This window comes from Bos indicus, chromosome 24, assembly GCF_029378745.1.
Source record: "Bos indicus isolate NIAB-ARS_2022 breed Sahiwal x Tharparkar chromosome 24, NIAB-ARS_B.indTharparkar_mat_pri_1.0, whole genome shotgun sequence".
NCBI lineage: Eukaryota > Metazoa > Chordata > Mammalia > Artiodactyla > Bovidae > Bos > Bos indicus.
Window position 1 is genome coordinate 53,149,744 of NC_091783.1, and position 27,258 is coordinate 53,177,001.

Here is a 27,258-nt window from a genome sequence, read left to right on the forward strand (position 1 = left end):
ATTCCATCACCTCCACTAGCTTTGTTTGTAGTGATTTTTCCTAAAGTCCACTTGACTTCACATTCAAGGATGTCTGGCTCTAGGTGAGTGATCACACCATCATAATTATCTGGGTCATGAAGGTCTTTTTTGTACAGTTCTTCTGTGTATTCTTGCCACCTCTTCTTAATATCTTCTGCTTCTTTTAGGTCCATACCATTTTTGTCCTTTACTGTACCCATCTTTGCATGAAATGTTCCCTTGGTATCTCTAATTTTCTTGAAGAGATCTCTAGTCTTTCCCATTCTATTGTTTTCCTCTATTTCTTTGTATTGATCACTGAGGAAGGCTTTCTTATCTCTCCTTGCTATTCTTTGGAACTCTGCATTCAAATGGGTATATCTTTCCTTTTCTCCTTAGCTTTTCACTTCTCTTCTTTTCACAGCTATTTGTAAGGCCTCCTCAGACAGCCATTTTGCTTTTTTGCATTTCTTTTTCTTGGGGATGGTCTTGATAACTGTCTCCTGTACAGTGTCACAAACCTCTGTCCATGGTTCATCAGGCACTCTGTCTATCAGATCTAGTCCCTTAAATCTATTTCTCACTTCCACTGTATAATCGTAAGGGATTTGATTTAGGTCATACCTGAATGATCTAGTGGTTTTCCCTACTTTCTTCAATTTAAGTCTGAATTTGGCAATAAGGAGTTCATGATCTGAGCCACAGTCAGCCTCCTGTCTTGTTTTTTGTGACTGTATAGAGCTTCTCCATCTTAGGCTGCAAAGAATATAATCAGTCTTGCTGGAAGCCAGCGTGAGGAACTCCACCCGTGGCAGAGGTCATGAGGAAGGAGGCTCGGTATACGCAAAGGCAAGATCGAGCCTCAGGAGTCCCCCTGGAAATTCTTGAGCATCTACCCCCAAAACCAGAGTCTGCCTACTTTACTGCCTTGTGCTCTCACCTACACCTCTGACTTTACGGGGGGCTGTCCCCCACCACCTCTTTCTGAAAAAGAGTTAAATTACAGCTCCAGTTAATAAAGTTCCTGAGCATGACAAGAGAGTTTTAGTTCACAACCGTGAGAGGCATGAGATGTTCTAAACTGTCTGAATACAGATTCCTTTGAGCGGTTAAAAGACTGATTAGAAATTGTATAGGTGAAGGGTTTTTCACTTGTTGGGCCAATGTTTGCTGCTGTGTTTCCATATCCCTTACCTACTGTGTCCCCGGCAGTGTATTGATTAATATAATTGGTGTATAGGAATGTAAGTAGTAGCTTTAATGTTTGTAACCTTGGACCCTTGAGTTAATTCTTTTTCTTGTTATAGCCCACCACACCTTTTCCCTTAGAAATGCAACTTTATCTAATGCTTTTGGAGGGTGGCGCCTGACTAAGCACCTTTAGAAAAATAAGTTTTCTGAAGAAAGGGTCTTAAAATGTTAACAGGCCTCTGGGCCAGTAAATCACCTAAACTTTTGCATATGATAAGTTTGCAGGAAGAAAGCCTGGCTTACTGCTGACTCTACCCCTTCCCCCATTATCCCCTATGCACAACTTAAGGTATAAAAACTACTTTGGAAAATAAAGTGCGGGCTTTGTTCACCAAAACTTGGTCTCCCCATGTCATTCTTTCTCTCACCTTCTGGCTGAATTTCCATCTGGGGCATGGAGGCTCGTCAAGCCTACTAGTTTTGCCTGGGCTTCTAAGATCTGACCAGGGAGGCCTTAGTGTCTTCTCTTCTTCGGGAGAATGGGAGGACGCCTGCACCCTACGTAGGTGACGCAAATTCCTTATTTTGGAATTTTATTAGCTTTCCACGTAAACCAAGTTATTCAGCCTCTTTTCTCCACTGAATTTCCTCACTGAGCTATCCTTATTTAACCACTCTTTATATCCTTAATTAACATTTAATTAAGCAATTGTTTCCTGATCCTGACCGACGCTGTCCCTGCTTTGAATTCCCTGGATCCACCAGGGCTGGACCCTGGCAAGTCTGATTTCATTGTTTACCATCTGGTGATGTCCATGTGTAGAATCTTCTCTTGTGTTGTTGGAAGAGGGTGTTTGCCATGACCAGTGTGTTCTCTTGGCTAAACTCTATTAGTCTTTGCCCTGCTTCATGCCATATTCCAAGGCCAAATTTGCCTGTTACTCCAGGTGTTTCTTGACTTCCTATTTTTGCATTCCAGTCCCCTATAATGAAAAGGACATCTGTTGTGGGTGTTAGTTCTAGAAGGTCTTGTAGGTCTTCATAGAACCATTCAACTTCAGCTTCTTTAGCATTACTGGTCAGGGCATAGACTTGGATTACCATGATATTGAATGGTTTGCCTTGGAAACAAACAGAGATCATTCTGTCATTTTTGAGATTATATCCAAGTATTGCAACTCCAGTAGTTTGGCCACCTCATGCGAAGAGTTGACTCATTGGAAAAGACTCTGATGCTGGGAGGGATTGGGGACAGGAGGAGAAGGGGACAACAGAGGATGAGATGGCTGGATGGCATCACTGACTCGATGGACGTGAGTCTGAGTGAACTCCGGGAGTTGGTGATGGACTGGGAGGCCTGGCGTGCTGCGATTCATGGGGTTTCAAAGAGTCAGACAAAACTGAGCAACTGAACTGAACCGAATTGATTGCATTTCAGACTCTTTTGTTGAATATGATGGCTACTCCATTTCTTCTAAGGGATTCTTGCCCACAGTAGTAGATATAATGGTCATCTGAGTTAAATTCACCCATTCCAGTCCATTTTTGTTTGCTTAATCCTAAAATGTCGATGTTCGCTCTTGCCATCTCCTATTTGACCACTTTAAATTTACCTTGATTCATGGACCTTACATTCCAGATTCCTAAGCAATATTGCTATTTACAGCATTGGATTGCTTCCGTCACCAGTCACATCCACAACTGGATGTTGTTTTTGCTTTGGCTCTGTCTCTTCATTCTTTCTGGAGTTTTGTTTTTTTTTTTTCACTGATCTCCAGTACATATTGGGTATGTACCCACCTGGGGAGTTCATTTATCAGTGTCCTATCTTTTTGCCTTTTCATACTGTTCATGAAGTTCTCAAGGCAAGAATACTGAAGTGGTTTGCCATTCCATTTTCCAGTGGACCACATTTTGTCAGAACTCTCCACCAAGACCCATCCGTCTTGGGTGGCCCTACATGGCATGTCTCATAGTTTCATTGAGTTAGAAAAGACTGTGGTCCATGTGATTAGATTGGCTAGTTTTCTGTGATTGTGGTTTTCAGTCTGTCTTCCCTCTGACAGGAAATATAAGAGGCTTATGGAAGCTTCCTGATGGGAGAGACTGACTGAGAGGGAAACTGGGTCTTGTTCTGATGGGCAGGGCCATGCTCAGTAATTCTTTAATCCAATTTTCTCTTGATGGGTGGGGCTGTGTTCCCTCCCTGCTATTTCAGTTCAGATCAGTCACTCAGTTCTGTCAGACTATTTGCGACCCCATGAATCACAACATGCCAGGCCTCCCTGTCCATCACCAACTCCCAGAGTTCACTCAAACTCACGCCCATCAAGTCAGTGATGCCATCCAGCCATCTCATCCTCTGTCATCCCCTTCTCCTCCTGCCCTCAATCCCTCCCAGCATCAGAGTCTTTTCCAATGAGTCAGCTCTTCACATGAGATGGCCAAGGTATTGGAGTTTCAGCTTCAGCATCATTCCTTCCAAAGAACACCCAGGACTGGTCTCCTTTAGGATGGACTGGTTGGATCTCCTTTCAGTCCAAGGGACTCTCAAGAGTCTTCTCCAACACCACAGTTCAAAATCATGCTGCAATTTACTTTGGGCCAAACTGTGTTTGGCCTTCTTCAAAAGATTCCTTTCATGTACTGCTACAGTCAGTGCCCCCAACCCTACAGCAGGCCACCACTGACCCACGCCTCTGCTGGAGACTCCTGGACACTCACAGGCAAGTCTGGGTCATTTTGAACATAGGTGTATAATTATCTTTTTGAATCTCTGCTTTCAGTTCCTTCAAGAATATACCCAGGAGTAGAACTGCTAGATCATATGGTAATTTTACTTTTAATATTTTGAAAGACTGCCATATTGTTTTCCAGAGCAGCTGCACCATTTTGTATTCTCACTGGGTGACTGCTTCTTCATCTTCTTTATTTAACTTCTATGGTCAAGCACAATGACCTTCTGTTTCTTCAGATACTAAACTCACTCTTATTCTGGAGGTTTTGTACTAGTTATTCTTTGTGTCTATAAAGCTTTCCACCCTGAGGTTTATTTGACTGACTCTTTCAGATCATTCTCCCTAGATTTTTCCATGGATACCTTCCTTGTTGTGTCATATATAACATTCAGTTTTATCCTATATCCTAGCTTTCCAATACCTCATGGTTTCTTTGTTTATTCTTAAATTTTTTGGCCTTATGTCCCCCCAAAACTCTATCCCAGTACCTAAAACTGTGACTGACCCATTGAAAATGCACAGTAATTGTTGAAATGTCACTGTGATTAGTCAGGTAAATTTCCCTAGCCTGCTATATGTGAACCTTACTCATTAGCGAAAATCTGTATCATCACTCAGAGAATCATGATTATTCTTTAGAAATAAATAAAAACAAGGCAGAATTAATAATTCCATAGTCAGTCAGGAATGGCAGTTAAACTAGTTATCTTGACTCTGGTAGAAATTTGCAGCCTTGTTAATTTGGATGTTTCAGGCATAATATGTTCTTTGGTTTCAAATTATTTCAGTAATTACCTTACTGCTTCTCTGTGCTTTAAATATGCAGTCTTTATCCTTGAGGTATTTATACATGAACTTGCAGACAGCAAATTTTAGTTTTGATCTTCAAACAAAGAGTACTCACATCACTTACTTACCTTTCATAGCAAATTTTATAAATCAATGTTTTATAGTTCTTCCCAGTAGTAACCACTTTCATAATCTGTAAGCTCAGCTGTATAAGACAAAATTCATCCAGGTGACATAAAAGGAAATTTTTCTGTCTTTATTTTGAGAAGTGAGTAGGTAGGTACAAATGGGTTATTCCAGATTATAAACAATCTCCTAACACAGTTATCTTTATGATGAGGTCATAGCTTTTCAATGACATAAGTCTAATACTTGACAGACACCATTCCTTCTGGCCCAATGATATTAACTGTGTACTGAGTCCATTAAATGTTTAGGTTAGAGGTAGTATATACTCTAATGTATCAACACACTTTTTTTTTATCATGTCAAAAAGTATTTAGAGGTTTGGATCTAGGATTGAAACTCCTCTTATGAAGTGAAGATTAAAGGTGAGTCATGTACTGACAGCCCCTCTTCTTCAAGAGCCAGTTTGTGCACTCATTTCCAGGGTATCCTTAAAGCTTTGGCAGATGTAATTCTGTGGGTATTAATTTAACTAACTATCAGGGGAGATGCTCTATGGCTTCAGAAAAACAGATAAACATTTATTCTGAAAATACTTTTTTTTTATTCTGAAAGATGTTGAATGTTGTCACTCAAATCATTCAGTTCAGTTCAATTCAGGTCAGTCGCTCAGTCACGTCCGACTCTTTGCAACCCCATGAATCGCAGCACGCCAGGCCTCCCTGTCCATCACCAACTCCCGGAGTTCACCCAGACTCATGTCCATTGAGTCAGTGATGCCATCCAGCCATCTCATCCTCTGTCATCCCCTTCTCCTCCTGCCCCCAATCCCTCCCAGCATCAGTCTTTTCCAGTGAGTGAACTCTTCACCTGAGGTGGCCAAAGTACTGGAGTTTCAGCTTTAGCATCATTCCTTCCAAAGAAATCCCAGGGCTGATCTCCATCAGAATGGACTGGTTGGATCTCCTTGCAGTCCAAGGGACTCTCAAGAGTCTTCTCCAACACCACAGTTCAAAAGCATCAATTCTTCAGTGCTCAGCCTTCTTCACAGTCCAACTCTCACATCCATACATGACCACAGGAAAAACCACAGCCTTGACTAGACGGACCTTTGTTGGCAAAGTAATCTCTCTGCTTTTGAATATGCTGTCTAGGTTGGTCATAACTTTCCTTCCAAGGAATAAGCGTCTTTTAATTTCATGGCTGCAGTCAACATCTGCAGGGATTTTGGAGCCCCCAAAAATAAAGTCTGACACTGTTTCCCCATCTATTTGCCATGAAGTGATGGGACCGGATGCCATGATCTTCGTTTTCTGAATGTGGAGCTTTAAACCAACTTTTTCACTCTCCACTTTCACTTTCATCAAGAGGGTTTTTAGTTCTCTTCACTTTCTGCCATAAGGGTGGTGTCATCTGCATGTCTGAGGTGATTGATATTTCTCCCAGAAATCTTGATTCCAGCTTGCATTTCTTCCAGTCCAGCATTTCTCGTGATGTACTCTGCATATAAGTTAAATAAGCAGGGTGACAATATACAGCCTTGATGTACTCCTTTTCCTATTTGGAACCAGTCTGTTGTTCCATGTCCAGTTCTAACTGTTGCTTCCTGACCTGCATACAGATTTCTTAATAGGCAGATCAGGTGGTCTGGAATTCCCATCTCTTTCAGAATTTTCCACAGTTTATTGTGATCCACACAGTCAAAGGCTTTGGCATAGTCAATAAAGCAGAAATAGATATTTTTCTGGAACTCTAATTTAGTAGTATTTATTAGAATTATGATCAGTGTCCAGAAAATACCTCATTTCTTTAGAGATAGGATCATAGGGAGCATGGTGATATAAAAATCAGAATGTCAATTTCTTAATTTGCAACACACAGTCTCTGAAAATCTTTATATCAGGATAGCAAGTGCATTTTCTCTCTAGTAGCTAACATCAGTTGGTTCTATTCAAGACTGGAGTGTTTCAGTACTTTATTTCATTAACTCTTTTCCCCACCGTATGAGACCCTTACTATCTTTACCTTCATTCTGCACATGAGGAAACTTTGACTTAGAGAGGATAAATCAGGCTTTAAGACTTCATATCTCATGAGTGTCCAACACAAATTTGAATGGTTCTCTCGATTACTTCCAGAGCACAAGCTTGGATTCAATCAGTATTTGTAACGCCAGTTTAATTCATAGGTAAACACAGAGAAGATAATTTGAGAAGGACACACAGCTAGTAAATGGCAGAGCCTAGTATTAAACCAGACGTGCACACTCCAGAGTCTGTGTGGCTTTAATCCAAACCACTGTCTCATTTCTTTAATAATAAATACAGTTTGCACAGACGCAATAAACCATGGGTCAAGTACAGTCCCATTCATGCTGAGCAAATCATGGCCCTAAATTGTTTATCCTGACAATTTCTCAGGAAAGGACTGCTACATTTATTTTCATCTCTAGTTAAATCAGAGTAAATAATCCTTAGGCAAGAGAGTTTTTGACATTTCATTTCCCTTTCTATTATTCTTACATCTGCCTTGATTTTCACTTAATTTCAGTCGCTCAGTCGTGTCCAACTCTTTGCGACCCCATGAATTGCAGTACGCCAGGCCTCCTTGTCCATCATCAACTCCTGGAATTTACTCAAACTCATGTTCATTGAGTCGGTGATGCCATCCAGCCATCTCATCCTCTGTCGTCCACTTCTCCTCCTGCCCCAATCCCTCCCAGCATCAGAGTCTTTTCCAATGAGTCAACTCTTCACATGAGGTGGCCAAAGTATTGGAGTTTCAACTTTAGCATCAGTCCTTCCAGTGAACACCACGACTGATCTCCTTTAGAATGGACTGGTTGGTTCTCCTTGAAGTCCAAGGGACTCTCAAGAGTCTTCTCCAACACCACAGTTCAAAAGCATCAGTTCTTTGACACTCAGCTTTCTTCACAGTCCAACTCTCACATCCATACATGACCACAGGAAAAACCACAGCCTTGACTAGACGGACCTTTGTTGGCAAAGTAATCTCTATGCTTTTCCATATGCTATCTAGGTTGGTCATAACTTTCCTTCCAAGGAGTAAGCATCTTTTAATTTCATGGCTGCAATCACCATCTGCAGTGATTTTGGAGCCCCCCAAAATAAAGTCTGACACTGTTTCCACTGTTTCCCCATCTATTTCCCATGAAGTGATGGCACCAGATGCCATGATCTTCGTTTTCTGAATGTTGAGCTTTAAGCCAACTTTTTCACTCTCCACTTTCACTTTCATCAAGAGGCTTTTGAGTTCCTCTTCACTTTCTGCCTTAAGGGTGGTGTCATCTGCATATCTGAGGTGATTGATCTTTCTCCCGGCAATCTTGATTCCAACTTGTGCTTCTTCCAGTCCACCGCTTCTCATGATGTACTCTGCATATAAGTTAAATAAGCAGGGTGACAATATACAGCCTTGACGTACTCCTTTTCCTATTTGGAACCAGTCTGTTGTTCCATGTCCAGTTCTAACTGTTGCTTCCTGACCTGCATAGAGGTTTCTCAAGAGGCAGGCCAGGTGGTCTGGTATTCCCATCTCTTTCAGAATTTTCCACAGTTTATTGTGATCCACCTAGTCAAAGTGTTTGGCATAATCAACAAAGCAGAAGTACATGTTTTTCTAGAACTCTCTTGCTTTTTTGATGATCCAGCAGATGTTGGCAATTTGATCTCTGGTTCCTCTGCCTTTTATAAAACCAGCTTGAACATCTGGAAATTCACGGTTTGTGTATTGCTGAAGCCTGGCTTGGAGAATTTTGAGCATTACTTTACTAGCGTGTGAGATGAGTGCAATTGTGTGGTAATTTGAGCATTCTTTTGAGCCTTAATTTTACCCCTTATTAATGATACCTAATGAGAAATATTTTGCCTTATCATCCTGTTCATGATTTCTCACTGCAAGAATACTACAGTGGTTAGCCGTTTCCTCCTCCAAGAAATTAATTTTAGACATGAAACTAAAAGATGCTGGCTCCTTGGAAGGAAAGCTATGACAAACCTAGACAGCATATTCAAAAGCAGAGACATCACTTTACCAACAAAGCTATGTATAGTCAAAGCTATGGTTTTTTCAGCAGTCATGTACAGATGTGAGAGTTGGACCATAAAGATGGCTTAGCACTGAAGATTTGATGCTTGTAAATGTGATGCTGGAGAAGACTCATGAGACCCTTGGACTGCAAGGAGATCAAACCAGTCAGTTCTAAAGGAAATGAACCCTGAATATTCATTGGAAGGACTGATGCTGAAGCTGAAGCTCCTATGCTTTGGCTACCTGATGTGAAGAGCCAACACATTGGAAAAGACACCGATGCTGGGAAAGACTGAAGGAAAGAGAAGGGGGAGGCAGAGGCTGAGATGGTTAGAGAGCATCACGATTCAATGGACATGAGCTTGATTTAACTCTGCGAGATATTAAAGGACAGAGGAGCCTGTTGTGCTGCAGACTGTGGGGCTGCAAACAGTCAGACATGACTTAGGAGAAATATATGAGAAAAAAGCTTAAGGGAAAAAAAGAAATCTGTTACAATAAAGATATGTGATGCTGCAGTGCCTCTGGCGGGAATTCAGTATCCTCTTGTGCTTAAATTCTGTGAAAGTCAAATCAAACGTGGAAATCACATCAGAGGCTGATACCAGGAGGAACTTGGGCAAGAAGTGATGCACCATTTGAGGGTCTGTGGAACATGATGTTAAGCCTTGATTAAGTGGTACGTTTTACCGTGCTCTGTGTTCTAATATGAAAGATGCTGATGGTCCTCCTTTTGAATTCTAGAGTCTCAAGTTCCTGACCAGCCAAGCTCTCTTCATGTGAGGCCCCAGACCAACTGCATCATCATGAGTTGGACCCCTCCCTTGAACCCCAGCATTGTGGTGCGAGGCTACATCATTGGGTATGGTGTCGGGAGCCCTTACGCTGAGACAGTCCGTGTGGACAGTAAACAACGTTACTATTCCATTGAGAGGTTGGGTAAGTAGCTGTGAATTTTCTTCTCCTAAGGAAAAGAAATAATTTATATTTAATTATTTTCTCTTTTGGAAAATTGCTCTTTGGAATTGGATGACAGTTTATTACAGATACCCATAACTCTTTTTCTATCTATCAGTCTACTCACGTAGCCTTCTGTACACATACATGCATTTTTTTTGTCTGGACTTTGAGTTAGGGAATTTTATCTAGACAGATAGAGAGCAGTGGGTGACCTGGTGTGTACCCTGCCTCTGTCATAAGAATACAGTGCATTGGAACATTTTTTTTTTCTTTTTTCCTCTGTCAATGGAGACTTCTAATCTTAACAATTCTTACAAAAAGAGTCAGCATATTATTTTTCTCACTAGAAAGTTACTGTTGATTTTTCTTAAATTTTGAATTATACAGTCACATTATCTTTTTTCCCAGTAGTATTTATAGACAAAACTTGGTGGCTCTCATGACAACAAGATTTTTTAAAAAAGAATTTTCAATCAAGCCAGTAACTCAGAGCAATCAAACTCTTCTCCACATGTCTTCCTGGTCCCTTTCAGTTCAAGTTCTTTTACTGTGTTTTACCTCATTTTACTGAACATAATAATTCTAAGGTGATGTTTCTGAACTCATTGAAAATTTGTTTATTCAGAGAGAGTTAACAGGTATAAAGTTTTCACATTCATTTTATATCAGATTTTCCATAATGCAATAAGAGATTATATCATTAGCAGAGGGAAATAAAATGAATCTGTGTCATATGTAGGGTGCCAGGAAGTTAAACAGTTGTCATAAAGCAGAAGGCAAGCTGATTCTACCTGTTGATGTAACATGATATTATTTGCACTGAAGTACAGTGACCTTCTCAGTGAAAAGGCAACCTGATTGGATTGCTACTTATTTGCAATGTCTCTCAGAAACAGAGCATTTGTGATGAGAAGCCTGATTTGAATTTGAATAGCTAAAATGCAGTAGGAAGGAAGGGTTTTGTCAGTGCTGGAGGAAATCTGCACTGACCCATTCTCTCAGTAATTGCTTCAAACACTAATAAGAGGAGCACCTTCTGCAAATCTGCACAATTTTAGTTAGCTTGCATTTGGAAATAATATTCCCTCCGTCAGTCCCTGAGTTTGAATGCAGAGGCAATCACAAAATTCATATTTTATGGCCTTCAAACCTATGTCAGGGGACTCTGATTTGTCCATTATGCAGTATACCGTACCATCTCTGACAGTTCATCTTGATGCCACGCACCAGAGGGAGAGAGACCCGTGGCAGTACACAGGCTCTCGAGCAATGAGGTCAGGATGCCAATTCACAGAGAAGTCATGAAGGAAAACTGCATTGTTTCACCATGTGCTTTTGATAATGGTGCTTCTTATTACAAGGAGACTCTCCCATGAGTTTCCAAGTCTAGTAAAGTTGAGGCATTTGAGAGATTAATACTGTGGCTGCTGCTGCTGCTAAGTCGCTTCAGTCATGTCCAACTCTTTGCGACCCCATAGATGGCATCTCACCAGGCTCCCCCGTCCCTGGGATTCTCCAGGCAAGAACACTGGAGTGGGTTGCAATTTCCTTCTCCAATGCATGAAAGTGAAAAGTGAAAGTGAAGCCACTTAGTCGTGTCCGACTCTTCACGACCCTGTGGACTGCAGCCCACCAGGCTCCTCCGTCCATGGGATTTTCCAGGCAGGAGTACTGGAGTGGGGTGCCATTGCCTTCTCCATAATACTGTGGCAAATCTTTCCAAAAGCTTAAAGAAGAGATTTTTCCATTGTAAGATATGTTTTAAAGAGTAGGAAAACTGATAAAGGTAAAAATGGAATATGAACCTGTCTCAGTGATAGATAAGCATGAGTATGCACGGTAAAACTTACCTGAAAAGAGAAATTACACACATACAGCCACTCCCTCCATCCCCACCCCACCCCCACCCGCTGCCACAAACATATGTATTTAAATTCTGTTGAAACTTTAAACATACCATGTCAAAACATAGGGTTTCCCTGGTGGCTCAGATGGTAAAGGTCACCTGCAGGGCAGGAGACCTGGGTTCCATCCCTGGGTTGAGAAGATCCCCTGGGAGAAGGGAATGGCAACCACTCCAGTATTCTTGCCTGGAGAATCCCATGGCTAGAGGAGCCTGGTGGGCTCAGCCCATGGGGTCGCAGAGTTGGACACAACTGAGTGACTAACACTTCCATGTCTTAACATAAAATGTAAAATAGTTGTTTTATCAGTATTGTTCCACTATCTCCATGGTTATACAAATAAACTGGGATTCTTTTAATATGAATTTCCATCACTTGGCCAAAATATATGTTAAACATAGCTAAAGTTCTTATTTTTATAAAGATAAAAGATTCATTCGAGTCTACATTTGAACACTACAAAGAAACCATCAATGTTTTATTTATTCTATTAAATATTAAAATCAGCATATCAGTTTTATAGTATTTTTTAAAAAGGTATTTAAAATGCAATTTTAAAGCTTTTAATTGAGACATTTTATATGAGGCTTCCCAGGCGGCTCAGTGGTAAAGAATCTGCCTGCCAAGCAGGAGACATGGGTTCAGTCCCTGCATTGGGAAGATCCCCTGGAGAAGAAAATGACAACCCACTCCAGTATTCTTGCCTGGAGAATTCCACGGACAGAGGAGCCTGGTGAGCTGCAGTCCATGGGGTCTGCAAAGAGTTGGACGTGACTTAGAGACCAAACAGCAGCAGAACAGCATGACAGTTTTACAATTAAAAATGAATTAAGGAAAGTTCCAACCCATTTAAACGTAGGGTCAGCCATAACTTGATATCAAATATTGATATCATGATTGTATTTTAGACTGTAAAAAGCTATGTGGTTTGTAACTAACCAATAAACCTCCTCTTTTCTTTGGTGAGAGATCAGAACTTCCAAATAGCGTTTTGTTTATCAGGTATGGTAACTCATTATTTAGACACCGGGCACTATGACCTGCATTAGGGCTAGAAGTACATGACCGTTTTGAAAAATATCTAATGTTGCCTGATTTAAAACAAAACAAAACACAGCTTGCCTAGTGCAGGCGTAGAGCTTCATTAACTAGTGTTTATTATAATTAATCCTTTGAAATCTTCCTCCTTTTTAGTTCAAAAGTCCTAAGGTCAACTTTGGTATAAATGCATGGTATAGATCCATGATATCTGAATTATAGCAGTGTTTCAGTTCAGTCACTCAGTCATGTCCGACTCTCTGTGACCCCATGGACTGCAGCACGCCAGGCTTCCCTGTCCATCACCAACTCCCGGAGCTTACTGAAGCTCATGTCCATTGAGTCAGTGATGCCATCCAACCATCGCATCATCTGTCGTCCCCTTCTCTTCCCGCCTTCAATCTTTCCCAGCATCAGGGTCTTTTCCAATGAGTCAGTTCTTTGTATCAGCTGGCCAATATGTTGGAGTTTTAATGTTTAGCAAAGTTAATTTAAAATTCTGTTCCTTTTGAAAAGAACTTAATATTTATTGTCTAAAAATCTATTGATCAATTTATCCATCAATCACTTTATCTTTTTTTATAATTTTTTAAAAATTTTATCTTTAGTTGAAGGATAATTGTTTTACAATATTGTGTTGGTTTCTGCCATAGATCAACATGAATCAGCCGTAGGTAAACCTATGTCCCCTCCCTCTTCAGCCTCCTTCCCACCTCCCACCTTTTTACCTTTGTGGCACTATTTTTATAGATAATGAACTAGAATATATATAGAATAATATATAAAGTGTACAATTTATTGAGTTCTTAAAAGAGCTTTATTGAATTTTAATTCACATACAGTATACTATGTAGTTTTAAATTTCTTCTTTAATTTCTCTCAGCAGTAATTTTTAGTTTTAGTGTAGTTGTTTTGTTGTCTTGAATATTTTTGTTAGATTAAGTTCTAAAACATATATAAATATGTGTGGGTGTGTATATACACCCACACATATATAGGGTTCCCCAGTGGCTCAGAGGTAAAGAATCCACCTGCACTCCAGGAGACACAGATTCCATCCCTGAGTGGGAAAGATCCCCTGGAGGAGGGCACGGCAACCCATTCCGGTATTCTTGCCTGGACAATTCCATGGACAGAGGAGCCTAGTGGGCTATAGTCCACAGTGTCACAAAGAGTCGGATACAACTGAAGCAGCTGAGCAGTTTGTGTGTGTGTGTGTGTGTGTGTGTGTGTGTGTACATAGCAAACAAACTGGCAAATTGGAATTACAAACATGTTCTCAGAACAGAATTCACTCGTATGTAGGTGACTTACTGTAAAAGGCATGAAGATCAGAAAATAAGTATAAAACTGTATCTATTTGCATATGATATGCTCTTTTAAATGGAAAATCTCAGAGGATCTACAAAACTATTAATAGTAGAACAAACAGTTGAATTTAACAGGTCTTAGGACATCAAGGTTAATGTACAAAAAAAAAAGATCTGTTTGCAGCCAACAACTGGAAAATAAATTTAAAGATACATGTGCATGTATGTGTGCTAAGATGCCTTTAAAGATATATAGATAGATTTATAAGATAAAGATATATATGTATCTTTAAATTTATTTTCCAACTGTTTGCTACAAACAAATTGATTTCTGAATGACTGATGAAACCTTTGTGTACGATTCTATGTTCATGTCCTGTGCTTCAAGAACTAACAGCACGTCCTCAAGTAAAGAAAATTATCTTGCCATTTCCAGCTTCCCCTATAGCTCAGTCAGTAAAGAATCTGCCTGCAGTGCAGGAGACCAGGGTTCGATCCCTGGGTTGGAAAGATCCCCTGGAGAAGGAAATGGCACCCCACTCCAGTACTCTTGCCTGGAAAGTCCCATGGACGGAAGAGCCAGGTAGGCTACAGTCCATGGGGTCGCAAAGAGTCCAACATGACTGAGCGACATCACTTTCACTCACTTTCACTTACTATTCCTAGCTTTATAAGTGTTGCCATGAATATTTGTTGAATTTTCACGAAATAATTTTCTGTCTTTTGAGATGGTCCTATACTTTCCCTCTTGTAATCATTTTTAATATTGTTAATCATATTGATTGATTTTTGAAAAGTAAACACCCATTCTTATGTTGTAGGATTTAATGTTGTTTTCTTTTTTTTTTTTGCCTATATTCATAAAGTATACATGTCCATGAGTTTCTTTTCATTTAGTGACTTTCCAGGCTTTTTTTTTAAACTAAGCTTATACCACTTATAAAATTATGTGAATTATTGCTCTTTCTGTAGCTGAAAAATTTGTGTAAGATTGTTATTTCTTATTCCTTGAATATTTGACAAAATTCACTAACAAAACCACCTATATCTGAGATTTCCTTTTAGGGAAGGATTTTGAAATGAATTAAATTTCTTTAACATATACAGGTATTTTTATATTTTGAATTCTTTCTTGTATTGATTTTGGCAAGTAAATTTTTTCATGAAATTCATCTATTTTATTTTGCCACATTTACTGGCCTAGAGTTGCTCATTCGTGATATTCTCTTACTGTCTGGGGTTATCTATGGAATAGCTATATTTACATTTTTGATACTAATGATTTATGTTCTCTTATTTGTGATCATTCTAGGTAGGGGTTTGTCAATTTTGTTGATCTTGTCAAAGAAAGAGACTTTAACATTACTAATTGTTTCTATTATCTATTATTTCTTTCGTATTTGCTCTTATCTTGACTATGTTCTTATACTAATTTCAGTCATAATTTGCACTTTTTCTTGCAATTTCTTAAAGTGAAATCTCATAATGTAGAGATTTAAATCTATTGGTACTTCCCTAAGCACCACTGTCCTTGCATTTCACAATATTTTACATGTATATATTTATTATCATTTAATTTAAAATATTTTCGGAATTTTCCTTGATTTCTTTTTGCTCTGTGACTTATTGTGTTGCTTAATTTTCCAATTTTGAGTTTTCCTAGATAGTTATTATTACTGATTATCATGATTAGAAAATATACTCTGATTTCACTATTTTTACATTTGCATTATTTTTTTAGTTTTTAACCAATTTTTATTCAAGTATAGGTAATTTTTAAAATGCATTAGTTTCCAGTGTAGAGCAAAGTGATTCAGTTATCCACATATATATATATATATAAATATATAAATATATAATATTAATACATATCAGTTATCTGTCTATCAGTTAAGTTCAGTCGCTCAGTCATGTCCCACTCTTTGCAACCCCATAAACCACAGCACGCCAGGCCTCCCTGTCCGTCAGCAACTCCCGGAGTCCCCCCAGACCCATGTCCATTGAGTCAGTGATGCCATCCAACCATCTCATCCTCTGTCGTCCCCTTCTTCTCTTGCCCTTAATCTTTCCCAGCATTAGGGTCTTTTCAAATGAGTCAGCTCTTCGCATCAGGTGGCCAAAGTATTGGAGTTTAAGCTTCAAATCAGTCCTTCCAATGAACACCCAGGACTGATCTCCTTCAGAATGGACTGGTTGGATCTCCGTGCAGTCCAAGGGACTCTCAAGAGTCTTCTCCAAAACCAAAGTTCAAAAGCATCAATTCTTCTGTGCTCGGCTTTCTTTATAGTCCAACTCTCACATCCATATATGACCACTGCTACCTCCCTCCCCGATGGGGAACATGTGTACACCCGTGGCGGATTCATGTTGATGTATGGCAAAACCAATACAATATTGTAAAGTAATTAGCCTCCAATTAAAATAAATAAATTTAAATTTAAAAAAAAAAGCATATATGACCACTGGAAAAACCAAAGCCTTGACTAGATGGACCTTTGTTGACAAAGTAATGTCTCTGCTTTTCAATATGCTTTCTAGGTTGGCCATAACTTTCCTTCCAAGGAGTAAGTGTATTTTAATTTCATGGCTGTCATCACCATCTGCAGTGATTTTGGAGCCCAGACAAATAAAGTCAGCCACTATTTCCACTGTTTCCCCATCTATTTGCCATGAAGTGCTAGAACCGGATGTCATGATCTTCGTTTTCTTAATGTTGAGCTTTAAGCCAACTTTTTCACTCTCCTCTTTCACTTTCATCAAGAGGCTCTAAGGTTTTTCACTTTCTGCCATAAGGGTGGTATCATCTGCATATCTGAGGTTATTGATATTTCTCCCAGTAACGTTGATTCCAGCTTGTGTTTCATCCAGCCCAGCATTTCACTTCATGTACTTTGCATATAAGTTAAATAATCAGGGTGACAGTATACAGTCTTGACACACTTCTATCCCGATTTGGAACCAGTGTATTGTTCCATGTCCAGTTCTAACTCTTGCTTCTTCACCTGCATACAGATTTCTCAGGAGGCAGGTCAGGTGGTCTGGTATTCCCATTTCTTTAAGAATTTTCCACAGTTTGTTGTGATCCACACAGTCAAAGGCTTTGGCATAGTCATCAAGCAGAAGTAGATGTTTTTTTGGAACTCTCTCACTTTTTCGATGATCCAACAGATGTTGATGATTTGATCTCTGATTCCTCTGTCTTTTCTAATCCAGCTTGAAAATCTGGAAGTTCATGGTTCATGTACTGTTGAACCCTGGCTTGGAGAAATTTGAGAATTACTTTGCTAGCGTGTAAGATGGGTGCAATTGTGTGGTGGTTTGAGCATTCTTTGGCATTGCCTTTCTTTGGGATAGGAATGAAAACTGACCTTTTCCAGTCCTATGGCCACTGCTGAGTTTTCCAAATTTGCTGGCATATTGAGTACAGCACTTTCAGAGCATCATATTTTAGGGTTTGAAATAGCTCAAGTGGAATTCCATCATCTCCACTAGCTTTGTTTGTGGTGATGCTTCCCTAAGGTCCACTTGACTTCGCATTCCAGGATTTCTGGATCTAGGTGAGTGATCACACACCATCATGATTATCTGGGTCCTGAAGATCTTTTTTGTACAGTTCTTCTGTGTATTCTTGCCACCTCTTCTTGATATCTTCTGCTTCTGTTAGGTCCATACCATTTCTGTCCTTTATTGTGCCCATCTTTGCATGAAATATTCCCTTGGTATCTCTAATTTTCTTGAAGAGATCTCTGGTCTTTCCCATTCTATTGTTTTCCTCTATTTCTTTGTACTGATCACTGAGGAAGGCTTTATCTCTCCTCTCTATTCTTTGGAAATCTGCAATCAAATGGGTATATCTTTCCTTTTCTCCTTTGCTTTTCACTTCTCTTCTTTTCACAGCTATTTGTAAGGCCTCTTCAGACAACCATTTTGCTTTTTTGCATTTCTTTTTCTTGGGGATGGTCTTGATAACTGTCTCCTGTACAATGTCACAAACCTCCATCCATAGTTCTTCAGACACTCTATCAGATCTAATCCCTTGAATCTATTTCTCACTTCCACTGTATAATGATAAGGTGTATGATTTAGGTCATACCTGAATGGTCTAGTGGTTTTCCCTACTTTCTTCAATTTAAGTCTGAATTTGGCAATAAGGAGTTCATGATCTGAGTCACAGTCAGCCCCCAGTCTTGTTTTTGCTGACTGTATAGAGCTTATCTTTGGCTGAAAAGAATATAATCAGTCTGATTTCTGTATTGACTATCTGGTGATGTCCATGTGTAGAGTCTTCTCTTGTGTTGTTGGAAGAGGGTGTTTGCTGTGACCAGTGCATTCTCTTGGCAAAACTCTATTAGCCTTTGCCCTACTTCATTCTGTACTCCAAGGCCAAATTTCCCTGTTACTCCAGGTGTTTCTTGACTTCCTACTTTTGCATTGCAGTCCCCTATAATGAAAAGGACATCTTTTTTTGGTGTTAGTTTTAGAAGGTCTTGTAGGTCTTCATAAAACTGTTCAGCTTCAGCTTCTTTAGTGTTACTGGCTGGGGCATAGACTTGGATTACCATGATATTGAATGGTTTTCCTTGGAAGTGAACAGAGATCATTCTGTCGTTTTTGAGATTGCATCCAAGTACTACATTTCAGGACTCTTATCGACTATGATGGCTACTCCATTTCTTCTAAGGGATTCTTGCCCACAGTAGTGGATATAATGGTCATCTGAGTTAAATTCACCCATTCCAGTCCATTTTAGTTCACTGATTCCTAAAATGTTGACAATCACTCTGTCGTCTCCTGTTTGACCGCTTCCACTTTGCCTTCATTCATGGACCGAACATTCCAGGTTCCTATGCAATATTGCTCTTTACAGCATCAGACTCTACTTCCATTACCAGTCACATCCACAGCTGGGTGTTGTTTTTACTTTGGCTTCATCTCTTCATTCTTTCTGGAGTTATTTCTCCACTATCTCCAGTAGCATATTGGGCACCTACCAACCTGAGGAGTTCATCTTTCAGTGTCCTATCTTTTTGCCTTTCCATACTGAACAACATAGTGACTGACATTCAATTCAGTGTGAAAGACAAAAGTGTTAACTCCTGGATTCAGCTATAATGGAATGCTGATTAGAAAATCTTGAGTGGGAGAGTTAGATTCATTCAGCATGAACCTTGCTTCCCAGAGAGGAGTGAGGAGAGAAAAGATCATTTTATGAGATCATTACTCTGGATGAAGAATGGATTTTATTTTTTTATGTGTTTTTTTTTTCTTTTTTTCTTTTTTTTTTTTTTTTTTTTTGCAGTTACTGCCTTCTAAACCTACAGGCATTTTCTAGGAAAGTTTAAGGACAGCCTCAGGGTGATTCATTAATAATACATATCATTCTATTTGTAACTTTTCTCACTTTTTACTCCCTGAAGTCCAAAGCAGATACATTGTCATATAGCTGGTGAGTTTTCTAAGGCTGTTTGGAATGTATTACAATAGACGAATACTATTATGAAACAAGAGAGGAAAAAGTCTTCTCAATAGAGTAATGACTATATATATATATATATATATATATATATAGGATTATATGATTCACTCATTCCACCAGCATTAAACTCAAGAATTCAATAAAAAAAATTTTCCTCTACCTTCTCTGTTTTTCTAGAAAATATTTTATTTGGTTTAGAACAGTCTAGATCTCTCCTTAGCTTTCCATGTCAGTTGGTGTTTCTAGACAAGTACTCAGCACATTTTTTCCAAGGACTTTACAAATACCAATCTATTCCTTCAGCATCCACATTATTTTAGTATCAAGTATCATCCCAATTTTATAAATAATGAAAGATAGCAAAAGAACTAAAGAAAACAAGAAAAGTTGAAGATAATCTTTGATAAGGTTGAATACATTAACACACTTGGATAAACATTATCAAGAACAGCAAAAATCAACCTGCTTAGCATGGAGAAAGAAAGCTGGGATCAATTTGAGCATGATTAGGACTTGCACTAGGGCTTCCCTGGTGGCTCAGAGGTTAAAGTGTCTGCCTGCAATGCGGGAGACCCGGGTTTGATCCCTGGGTCGGGAAGCTTTCCTGGAGAAGGAAATTGCAACCCACTCCAGTATTCCTGCCTGGAGAATCCCATGGAGGGAGGAGCCTGGTAGGCTACAGTCCATGGGGTCGCAAAGAGTCAGACAGACTGAGCGATTTTACTTTCACTTTCAGGACTTGCACTAGAAGTTACTTACTTCAGGGAAGTTCTGTTTTGTATAAGCTATACTTCCTAAGGTATTCTGGCAAAGTTAAATCTCTTTAATTCAACAACAGAATAATATGATCTAGTGAGATAGGACACAATTCTAAAAGTTCTGAGGAAATACAAATTGTAGCTTTAGATATGAGTCCCAGAAATCTGAGAGTTGTTATGTTGTGAACCAGATTTAGGGCTGACTTGGGGAGAAAAGAGAGAGAAACAGATGTCTCCATATATTGTATTACTAAGCATTTGTCCTTGTGGATTAATATTCCTTCTTTTAGGTAAATCATTTTCTGCTGCATGTAATTTGAAGCTCTTATCAGGCACACAATTACTTAGGGATTGTTATATCATATTGATGAATTAACTGCTTTAGCATTGATGAGCTATACCTCTTTATCAGTTGTAATATTCTTTGCTCTGAAATATGCTTTGTGTTTATTAATATAACAACTCCAGCCTATATTTTGTTTGTATGTTAGCATGATATATATTTTTCCATTGCTATTTTACTTTCAAATTACTAGTGTCTTTAAAGTGAGTTTCTTATAGGCAGCAATATAGTTTGGTCTTATTTTGGTTTTGTTTCTTTGGTTATCCAGTATGACAATTTCTGACTTTTAATTGAGAGACTTGGGCCATTTCCATTTAATATGGATATTGATATGGTTGAGTTTATATCTACTGTCCTGCTATTTTTGTTTTATTGTTATATTTGTTGATAATCTGGTCTTTGTGTGTTCTCTTTCTTGCCATTTTTGGGAATTCAATGTTTTTAGCCATTTATCTTACATCCTTTGTGAACTCATTCAGTTCAGTTCAGTCGCTCAGTCGTGTCTGACTCTTTGCAACCCCATGAATTGCAGCACGCCAGGCCTCCCTGTCCATCACCAACTCCCGGAGTTCACCCAAACTCATGTCCATCGAGTCGGTGATGCCATCCAGCCATCTCATCCTCTGTCATCCCCTTCTCCTCCTGCCCCTAATCCCTCCCAGCATCAGAGTCTTTTCCAATGAGTCAACTCTTTGCATGAGGTGGCCAAAGTACTGGAGTTTCGGCTTCAGCATCAGTCCTTCCAATGAATACCCAGGACTGATCTCCTTTAAAATGGACTGGTTGGATCTCCTTGCAGTCCAAGGGACTCTCAAGAGTCTTCTCCAACACCACAGTTCAAAAGCATCAATTCTTTGGTGCTCAGCTTTCTTCACAGTCCAACTCTCACATCCATACATGACCACTGGAAAAACCAAAGCCTTGACTAGATGGACCTTTTTTGGCAAATTAATGTCTCTGCTTTTGAATATGCTATCTAGGTTGGTCATAACTTTCCTTCAGGCTTCTCTGGGGCTCAGAGGTTAAAGCATCTGCCTCCAATGCGGGAGACACAGGTTCAATCCCTGGGTTGGGAAGATCCCCTGGAGAAGAAAATGGTAACCCGCTCCAGTATTCTTGCTTGGAGAATCCCATGGATGGAGAAGCCTGGTAGGCTACAGTCCACGGGGTCACAAAGAGTCGGACACAACTGAGCGACTTCGCTTTCACTTTCCTTCCAAGGAGTAAGCTGGTCTTTTAATTTCATGGCTGCAATCACCATCTGCAGTGATTTTGGAGCCCCCAAAAATAAAGTCTGACACTGTTTCCACTGTTTCCCCATCTATTTCCCATGAAGTGATGGGACCGGATGCCATGATCTTCGTTTTCTGAATGTTGAGCTTTAAGCCAACTTTTTCACTCTCATCTTTCACTTTCATCAAGAGGCTTTTTAGTTCCTCTTCATTTTCTGCCATAAGGGTGGTGTCATCTGCATATCTGAGGTCATTGATTTTTATCCTGATAATCTTGATTCCAGCTTGTGCTTCTTCCAGCCCAGCATTTCTCATGATGTACTCTGCATATAAGTTAAATAAGCAGAGTGACAGTATACAGCCTTAACATACTCCTTTTCGTATTTGGAACCAGTCTGTTGTTCTGTGTCCAGTTCTAATTGTTGCTTCCTGACCTGCATACAGGTTCTCAAGAGGCAGGTCAGGTGGTCTGGTATTCCCATCGCTTTCAGAGTTTTCCACAGTTTATTGTGATCCACACAGTCAAAGGCTTTGGCATAGTTAATAAAGCAGAAATACATGTTTTTCTGGAACTCTCTTGCTTTTTCAATGGTCCAGCAGATGTTGGCAATTTGATCTCTGGTTCCTCTGCCTTTTCTAAAACCAGCTTGAACTTGGAAGTTCATGGTTCACGTATTGCTGAAGCCTGGCTTGGAGAATTTTGAGCATTACTTTACTAGCATGTACTGCTGCTGCTGCTAAGTTGCTTCAATCGTGTCTGACTCTGTGCGACCCCATAGACGGCAGCCCACCAGGCCCCGCCGTCCCTGGGATTTTCCAGGCAAGAACACTGGAGTGGGTTGCCATTTCCTCCTCCAATGCATGAAAGTGAAAAGTGAAAGTGAAGTTGATCAGTCGTGTCTGACTCTTCGCGACCCCATGGACTGCAGCCTACCAGGCTCCTCCGTCCATGGGATTTTCCAGGCAAGAGTACTGGAGTGGGGTGCCATTGCCTTCTCCCACTAGCGTGTGAGATGAGTGCAATTGTGTGGTAGTTTGAGATTCTTTGGCATTGCCTTTCTTTGGGATTGGAATGAAAACTGACCTTTTCCAGTCCTGTGGCCACTGCCGAGTTTTCCAAATCTGCCAGCATATTGAGTGCAGCACTTTCACAGCATCATCTTTCAGGATTTGAAATAGCTCAACTGGAATTCCATCACCTCCACTAGCTTTGTTTGTAGTGATGCTTTCTAAGGCCCACTTGACTTCACATTCCAGGATGTCTGGCTCTAGGTGAGTGATCACACCATCGTGATTATCTGGGTACTCATTAGCTATAGCTATTTTGTTTCTTTAGTGATTGCTTTAGAATTTGTAGTATGGATCTTTAACTTATCTCTGTTGACCTTATTGGAATATTATACCACTTCACGGTACATTGCTATTACTTTGTCTTTCAACAGTGAAATCTCTTTAATGGTTAAAAATATATTTTATATCTTAACTGTGTTTATCTAGATTTTCATGTGTTATTTTTCTTCCTGAAGCACTTCCTTAATATTTCTTGTAATGGAATTATGCTGGTGTGTGTTTTTTTTTTTTAATTTTCGTATATCTAAAAACATTTTTATTTTTCTTTGATTTTTAAATACATTACCACTAGAAATGGAATTCTAAACAATTTTTCCTTTCAGCGTTTTTAGTGTTATTTTTTTCTGTCTCCTAAATTGCTATGATTTCAATTAGACTACTGCAGTCATTCATATCTTTGTACCTCTGTACATAATATGTCTTTTTTATGGTTGCTTTGAAATCTTTTTCTTTGCCACTAATTTTACACAATTTCATTATTATGTCTCTGTGTAGTTTTATTTATGTTTCTTCTGCTTGGAATCTGTTGAAATTCTTGCATTGATGGGTTTATTGGGTTCATTGAATTTGAAAAAAAATTGGCCATTGGTTCTTCAAATAGTTTTGTTTGGTTGTTTTGTTCCTCCCAGCCTTACTCCTCTCAATTTGTGCTTCCAATTGCATATATGGTATGGTGTTTTAGGTTGTATCACAGAGCTCACCGATTCTTTGTTTGTTTTTTCATTCTTTTTACCCTAATTCATTTTGGATCGTTTCTATTACTATATCCTTAAAGCCACTATGTTTCTTCCTGAAGTGACTCATCTGATCTAAATCTTATCCCATCCACTGTATTTTTCATATTACACTTGGGAGTACTCATCTCCACAGGATGGTTTGAGTCTTTTTTTTTTTTTAATGTATTCCATAGTTCAGTTAATATGCTCAGTTTTCCTCTACCCTCTTGAACGTATGGAATATAGTTATACTAACTCTTTACTCAGTCTTTCATCTATTTCATCAGTCTGTCTCTATTTCTTAATTTTCCTTCTCATTATGGAATGTATATTTCTACTTTCCTTCATGTTTGGTAGTTTTGTGTGCTTTTTACATAATGCATTTATCTTGTGGGAAGTTGGAGATATTTATATATTTATTTTAAAATATTCTTAAGTTTTATGCTAGGATGCAATTAAGTTGCTTGGAACAACTTTGATTCTCTTGAGACTTGCTTTTAAATAACATGGTTCAAGAACACGTAGTAACACAGGGCTGCTGCTGCTGCTAAGTCGCTTCAGTCGTGTCCAACTCTGTGCGACCCCATAGACGGCAGCCCACCAGGCTCCCCCGTCCCTGGGCTAGTTTACCCTAAAACCAAGGCAGTACCTTCTGAGTAGTCTACTCAAAATCCCATGAATTACATGATTGACCATCTGGCTTGTGGAAATCCAGTTTTTCCTAGCCCTGGGTGAGCACCAAAGAATTTTTTTACTTTCTACTGTTAGGTGGTTCTTTCCCAAGCCTTGGGAAATTTCCCCATACACATACACCAAGTACTCAGATGGAGACAGGAGACAACCTCTGTAGATGTTCAGAATTCTCCTTCTCTGCATTTCTCTGCTACTCTTGCCCACAAGCTCCAGTTGCTTTGGTCATCTCAGACTTCCAACTCCATGTCTGCAATTCAGGGAGACCACTGGTCTCCTTCTGTATTTCTCCTTTCTCTTCTGCATCCTTGGAAATTTTTCTGAGCAGTAAATAGAGGGAATCAGTGGGCTCACTTTTTTTCTCTGCTCTAAGAGAGAAACCTGATCTGCCTGATGTCCAAAATAAGAAAACTTGTTTCCTGTATTTTTTTTTTTAATGGATCCAGGCAAAAGGGTACATCTTGTCCCTGTTAACCCATTTTGATCAGAAGTGGAAGTCCTTTAATAGACAATTAAGTAATTATTTTATCATTTCAGTATGCTGAAACTTTTATCTTTTCAAGAGCACCAAAGATACCAAGCTGCATTGTATCTGTCTCCTTATGTCTGTCACAAATCCCCATCAAGAATGATTCCCGACTGTCACATTGTATCTTCAGAGAATAAATTTAACTTGAGTGCTCTTAGAAATAGATCTCAGCCTGTGGAGATATGAACGTTTATAACTCCCAGAGTGCATTCTGAGTTCAGTGAATACAATGTAAATTATAATGCTAACCTCAGCATCACCCACCCACATCAAGAATAATCCCTTCATGCATGGAATATAGAAGTTTTGAGTTTATGACATGCAAGCATTTTAAATCAGAAAAATCAATGCACTTCAGCAGCCTCTAGAATAGTTGACATACATGAATAAAAAATGAATAAGCACTAGGTAGAGAACATTTTATTATTTTGAAATGAAGTACATGATAGGTGTTGGTTAACAAAATCCTGCTTTGTGTTTTTTGAAGCAGAATATAAGAATTATCAAGAATGATTTTTGACCTGAAGTTTGAGAAGTCCGATCACAAAAGCCCATTGAAATAAGTCCTTTACTGGTAAAGAAAGTACAGAAGGAAGGTAGCTTTACCCCTTCTTTATCCATGATTCTCTTTTGTACAATGAAAGCAATAAGGAACATAAACTCCAGCTGTGTTTCAGACTGAAGGATCAGAATAGGTCATTGAAAATTTATATAGTGTGTGCTGTATAAGCCATCCTGGAAGAAAGTCAGCTTACTTTGTTGTTATTATTTGGTAACTTTGTTATTTACACAGGAAATTCATGTTTATTCTCAAGTTAATATCAGCAATTTTAATTGTTCACAATTTTAATACAACATAATTTTGCCTTGAGGGTTGTAATGGGTGGATCTAAGATAAGAGTTTATAGGAAATGTCTCTTGTTACTTAGAATGAATCTACCTAACAATAACAATAACCTAGGAATGTTAGATTCAATGTTCGATTCAATGTTCATTAGGTAAATGTAAACAGGAATGTCTATTGTTAATCTCCATGTGAGATACTTCTTATCTTTCTGTGAATCTTCTCCCTGTCCATACTATTTGCCTAGTATCTATATTCTAAATTCTGTGACTGGAATAGGAACTGTGATGAATCTTTTTGTTTTCTTAGCACTTCATAATCTCTTGGACTCTTACCTTAGTAGGTTTCAATGCTTTTACTTTACAGTTGTAGATGAATTCAGAATAATATAATGAATTATTATCTGAGTTATAGTTGTATTTTCAAGTGTTCTTATCATTTATTTAATATTAGTCAGGATACTAAATGGCTGGAGTTGTTGGTAGTACAAGCTAAATTAGGGGGAAAAAATTCTTGCTGTAGAAGGTGAATTAAAAAACTAAATGATTTTTAAACTTTTTCCGAATCTACCATATATAGTTTGTTATTGTTGTTTAGTCAATGAGTTATGTCCAATTCTTTTGTGACTGCATGGACTGTAGCTTGCCAGGCTGCTCTGTCCATGGGATTTTCCAGGCAAGAATACTGGAAGGGTTGCCATTTCCTTCTCCAGGACATCACCCCAACCCAGGGATCAAACCCATGTCTCCTGCATTGGCAGGTAAATTCTTTACCACTGAGCCACCGGGGAAGCCCAATTATTTATTGGGTGACTGTTGTGGTTGGATGGCATCACCGACTCAATGGACATGAATTTGAGTAAACTCCGGGAGTTGGTGATGGACAGGAAGGCCTGGCGTGCTATAGTCCATGGGGTTGCAAAGAGTCGGACATGACTGAGCAACTGAACTAAACTATAGCATGAAACACCTTGTTGAGAATAGTGAGAGATACTGTGAAATATAAGGCTCATTTCTCTGACATATTCTAGGCTTCCAGAATCTTATTTGATAAGTATAAAAATATTTATTGAAAAGAATAAATAATGTCAAAGGTTTCTCCAAGGACAGTCGTTGCATTGGTAGATTGGAAGGTTACTTAGACATGAGGTTGTTCAAAGAATTCTGGTAGAAATTTCTGCTTAAGAATTTTGATTTAAAGGATTGATAGGGTTC

The 27,258-nt window shown here is 39.1% G+C and overlaps 1 protein-coding gene across 1 annotated transcript in view; it reads left to right on the forward strand.

Moving 5' to 3' along the window:
* Positions 1 to 27,258, forward strand: part of DCC (DCC netrin 1 receptor) — a 1,293,116-nt gene that overhangs the window by 1,055,424 nt on the left and 210,434 nt on the right. The window contains exon 15 of the mRNA XM_070779092.1: positions 9,639 to 9,833. Within this exon, the coding sequence (XP_070635193.1) occupies positions 9,639 to 9,833 (195 nt within the window). The remainder of the gene's footprint in view (positions 1 to 9,638; positions 9,834 to 27,258) is intronic.